At 47.5% G+C, this 5331-nt stretch overlaps 1 protein-coding gene across 1 annotated transcript in view; it reads right to left on the reverse strand.

Moving 5' to 3' along the window:
• The window catches only part of ALPK1 (alpha kinase 1), a 34166-nt gene that overhangs the window by 14740 nt on the left and 14095 nt on the right, over positions 1-5331 (reverse strand). The window contains exon 4 of the mRNA XM_018067879.2: positions 2881-3035. Coding sequence (XP_017923368.2) covers positions 2881-3035 — 155 coding nt within the window. The remainder of the gene's footprint in view (positions 1-2880; positions 3036-5331) is intronic.

The following is a 5331-nucleotide window of genomic DNA, read 5'->3' on the forward strand; positions in this document are numbered from 1 at the left end:
GCATCATTACAGTGGGTTTGCAAACAGGCAAAAGAAATTGCCAAAAAAATAATTAAAATATTAATATGGCACGAATCATCCCACAGGAGGGCTACGAGTTGTCCTTCAACTAAACCCACAGCAGGGATTTTGGGATCAAAGCCTATGTGGATATGGGCATGTTGCCCTCTATTGGCTGCTCACCGAGCGTTAGGCTAATTCCATCCCTTGGGATAGCGAAGATCTGCAGGAAGGACATCCCTGGCAGCCTCCCTTCTGGATCTGCAGCCCCACTCGGAACCCCACAGCACATGGTGGTATTTAGAGAGGAAAAGCAACCCCTCCTTATTTATCCTTGCCAGCAAGGACAATTCTGATTTGGCTTTGCTTTGTTAAAAACAAACACCCCAGTGCTTTCCAGTTTTGGCTTTGGACACAGATGTTGGGTATCACCCTTGAAGCCTCAGTGCAGATTCCCACCACGGGGGCTGCAGGATGGACTTGGTTTGCTAGACAGAAAACGTGGAAAACACCATGTTGAGCTTGTTGAACCGGGGTGGCCTTTGGGTGCTGAATCCCAGTAGGAAATAGCAAAAATCCCCAAAAATCCAAACCAAAACCCCCCACCTTCTACAGGGGTGCAAAGAAGCACCGAGCATCCCACAGCAAAAAGGCAGAAGAGCACTTCAAAAAGCCTGCAGGTGCAGGTGGCTTTGCCTCCTTGATGTGCCAGGGGAGCGTGGAGCCGCCGGCAACGCGGATCCCACTTTATTTTTTTTAAAGTGCAACAACACCAAGGCAAACCCTTGAAGCCAAAGCCTAATCCGCTTACTCCCTGTGCTGGGTCTCATGGAGCTTTTCAGCCCCACTCCCAGAGTAAAACATCCTCATGGAGAGAGAGAGAGAGAGAGCTCCAGTATCCAGCGCTGCCTCCTTCACACACCGCCAGTGTGTTATGGTAATGAAGTGCCTTTCATTCATGGACCTCAAAGCACTTTTTAAATGTAATGAATTACGGTTTATGAGCTTATTCTAAGCATGGCAAATTAAAATAAACAGAGAGGGGAAAATTTTAAAGGTTTTTTTTTTTTCGGAACAATAAATCGACAAAGACTTAAATTTTTTTTTTCTTTTTTGTTTTTTTTTTTGTCCTCCAGGGAATTAAATTATCCTTCTGTCCCTCATGCTGAAAAAAAAAAAAGAAGAAAAAAAGTTGCTCAAACTTTTATCTTTCCTCATCACACTGTAATCACTTCTCTTCAGCCTCATTTCCCCCCCAGCTTTTTATTCAAAGAACTGAGGGAGCCTTTGCTCTGCCTTGAAATTTTATTTAAAATAAAAAAAAAAAGGGGGGGGGAAAGATGGAATGGATGAAGAGGGGAAAAAAAAAATCCCTTTTCCTGACTAATACTAATAATACAGGTCAAAATGTCAGTCTATCTACAATTAAATGGAAAACAAAAAAGGTTTTCCCTTTTTCCCATGGTACAATGGCACTGGAATATAAATTACCGATGAAGATGAAATAATACTTCAAAGCACATGGGGAAAGGCAGTACAACGTTTACAAAGTATTTTCCACCACAGGATGAAACGCTGGAGACAACGGCAACCAATGGACTTCAGGGGGTGTGGGTGAATAGTCCAAAACTAGCATGGAGGAGGATTTCAGGTCCCTATAGTCTGTGACCCCACGATAGGCTTTGTTTAACAAGGGCAGCTGCAGTTATCAACAGATGTTTCAGCAATAAATAATTGGTATCATCTCAGAAAAGATCCATCTACCTGGGGAGAGGGCAGAATGCTGCAAACACTGCTCCACTATTACAGCCACATTAATCTCCCATCTAGCCAGGTCTCTCGGGGAGTTTACTGCAGGTGTTTATCCCCGGAGAGAGCAGACAAACGCTCCGAAGCCAGGGAGCCACGCCGGGATTGCAAAGGAGGTCAACCTCCGCCATAAATTTCTGTCTGAGGCCACACACACCAAAGAGAGAGAGAGAGAAAATAAAACACCCAGGAACAGCCACTCCCCGCCCTCCCCGAGGAAATTCAGGAGCGAGGGGGTGCTGGGGCTCCCACCTCCCAGCCCCACGGTTGGCTTTGCCGAGCTCCTCGTCGCTCCATGCTGTTCCAAGTAATCGCTGTTCCCAAAGGAAACCCGCTGGCCTCAGTGGGGCAGGGCCAGGTGAGATCTCCTGGCCACCTTGGAGTTAACAACAGGCAGCAGTGGGACTGTGCTGGCTTCAGACATGCACCACAGGAAGCAAAAAATAAAAAAAAAAAAAGCCCCCCAAACTTCCCAAACCTCATTTTTACACATGTCCAGCCCAGATATTACATTTACCACGGAAAATGGTGTCCTCTGTTTGCTCCAAGTCACGTCTGACGTGCCTCTGGGGAGATCAGGAAAGCAAAAAGCAACCCACATTTCTTGCCACTTTCTAACCCTTAAAACTCATCACCTCACAGGACGGGATCCCCAAACACCTTTGGATTCTGCAACTCCTTACACAGCCAAGTAGCCTTTACGCACAGGTAGAATTCACATTAAAATCTTGCCTTTCCCGCCTGAGTTTTGGCCAGCTTTGGTCCTCAAAGGGGATTCTGTCATGTAATTTTATTGAAAAGAGAAAATTTGAGGAATTCTGCAAGCCCTACTACAGTGGGTAATCCCCATGGCCTCCTGAAAGCGAGGAATTACATGAGGAGGAACAGCAGTCTTGTCAAAGTCATGGAGGTTTTTTTAAAAACATCTGGCATTTTAGTTTTATTATAACGCCAGTTCTTCAGGGAAGAGGGAACCATTATGTGAGTGGAAACAGAAACAGAAGTGCCCTGTGAAAGCCCCCAAGCACCCCAGGGGGACGTTTTACACAACAGGTGTGTTGAACTTCATACCAGTAAGTCAGGGAGCCTCGCACTGATCATATCTTGCAGGTTTGTTTTGTCTTCTGGGCCGAGGTCTTGTTTGTATTGCCACTTCTCCGGCACAAAGGGCCACTTCATTTCCTTTGCCTCCTCCAGAAGGGTCCTCAAGTCCTCAGGAAGCAGAGCTGAAAGGGTCAAAGAGCAGGTAAAGATATTGCAGCAGGTTCAGCTGCAGCACTTGTAACACCGATCTTTCTAAAAGACCTTCTCCCAGTCGCTACCAGCTCTCAGCTCCTGTCACCAGCCCGGTGGGGAGGGAAGGCTGGCCTGCCATCCGTTCCCCTTGGCTGCTCTGCCCTCCAGGTAAATGGGAGCCCTCAGCCATCAAAAAGGCTTTTAGCAGGAAGCCATGCCGGCTGGAGGCCGCCTGGGCGGAAAGAGCTGCTCCGGAGAGACAGGAGGAAACCTGTTCCCCCCGTGTGAGGGGAGGACAAGGGGGTCAACAGCACAGAAGACCTGTCCCCCTTGCTCAGGTAACAGCCTGGAAAGCCACGTCCAAACTGGGAGACAAAACACATCCAAACTGGATCATAGAAAGCAATTTAAGGGAGATCTAATGCGATATAATGAACATTAGGAACACGCTCTTAAACATGTTTGGTCCTCCCTGCTCCCTCCCCATCCTGGGCAATCACCACTCCATTGGCTTGGGTTGGGTCTCCAACCTGACCCAGCTAAGGATGCAACTGCCAGGAGCACCCAGATAGAGATTTGGGCTTGGACTTGTCCCTTCCATTCAGCTGCACATTTAATTTTCCTTGCAACAGGGGTGAAGCTGCAGCCCGGGTGTGCTGTGCTGTGCTAACCACTCGTCCAGGCAGCCCCTCTGACCAATAAAAGTGGATTAACAAGGATTATTGACCAGATGGGGTTAATGGTGATCATCAGCTGCAGGTCTGGCCCCTTCTGGCCATTAATCCCCCCAAAAAAACCCTGCTCAGAGACCATGGTTGCTTTAAGGAGGCAATGCAATAAATGTATCACTCCATATTTTTTAATCAATCCTTTACGGACGGACCGTAGAAAATGCACTGCCTAAAAAGTCTTATTTCATGCCCATATTACAGTGCATTCACCAATGTGGTTTTCCTAGGAAAAAGCAGAAAGCTGGGTATTTAGGGCCCTTTTCCAAAAAGCCACGTTTAAAAAGATATCGCTTTTTGCAACCCACGTTTCCTCACTTGTTGCTGTCCCAAGGAAACACAGGGTTAGGAAACCTTCCTGTTACACATCCCATGTTTCCCTACCCTCCTGCAGTGGTGTCTGGAGGGGCTCAGCCCTCCATGCCACGGCAAAAAGGTGGCCAAGCAGCAGAGCTGGTGGGGAGAGGAGGTTGTGCTCCCACCCTCACATCTCTGCCTGGAAAATCAGTGCAGGAGCAGGGATCCCCACCTCATCACAAGCAACACAAAATGGCGGACTTAGGGGTTTAATCCCCTACGTAGAAGGGGGAAGACTGAGCTTCCCAAAATCTTTTCCAAAGGAGGATGGTGGGGAGGACTGAAGGCAGTCACAGCAAGCATGTGTTTTCCCATATGATCCCACGGCACTGACATTTTGGGGAGGGATCTATCCAAAGAGAAACAGGAGGCTTACACAGACAGCCTTTCTGTCCGCTCCTCTACCTTCTTCTTCGGTCTTTCCCACACAAACTTTTGCTTACTTAAATAACAATGAAATTGGAAAAAAAATACTGTCAGCAACCATGAAAACAATCAGTGGGATAACATGGATGTTGGTATCCTCTCTAAAGGCATTACTGCTGTCCTCTTGTTTTGGTTTCCATGCTCAATCCCCCTCCTGTCTGATGCACTAAAGGGCAAAGATTAAAGCCAAGATCTTTAATTTAGATATTTAAAGAGACATCCTCAGCAGTCATTACTGCTGAGCTGATTAGCAAAGGAAACCAGGGCAACATTTTCAGGAGGGTTTGGCAAACTTGGAGCCTTCAGTCATCTTTGGGGTTGGACATTCTCGTAGGCCTAGCAGGATACTTCTTCGAGCCCTGCTGTGATGTCGAGGTGTCACCACGTGGAAATAAACACAATTAGCCAGTCAATGACAATAAAACGATGTTGTATCACAAGAACATCCACCAGAACCACAGCAGCCAGTTGGGGAGCTCGTGTGAACAGTCCTGCAGCTGTCAGCTAAAATCCAGCTCCCAGGATAAGAGTCTACCCTTGTAACTGAGAGCTGTTCTCACCGCTGGCAATATAAACTCATTAATTAACAAGGGTTGAACCGGCACAGAAGTTGACTGGAATGATTCCTAGCCTAAAAAGAAGTAAAAAAGCAGCTCAGACCCACCTAACTCCCACTCTGCCCCCTCAACTAAAGCGAGATGAGGATGTGCTCCTCCTCTTCCTCCTCCTCACCATTCAGCTTTCAGTCCCTCCTGCGCCCGGTCTGAGAAAGCCG

This window comes from Manacus vitellinus, unplaced genomic scaffold, assembly GCF_001715985.3.
Source record: "Manacus vitellinus isolate BGI_N305 unplaced genomic scaffold, ASM171598v3 scaffold_125_pilon, whole genome shotgun sequence".
In the NCBI taxonomy this organism is placed as follows: domain Eukaryota; kingdom Metazoa; phylum Chordata; class Aves; order Passeriformes; family Pipridae; genus Manacus; species Manacus vitellinus.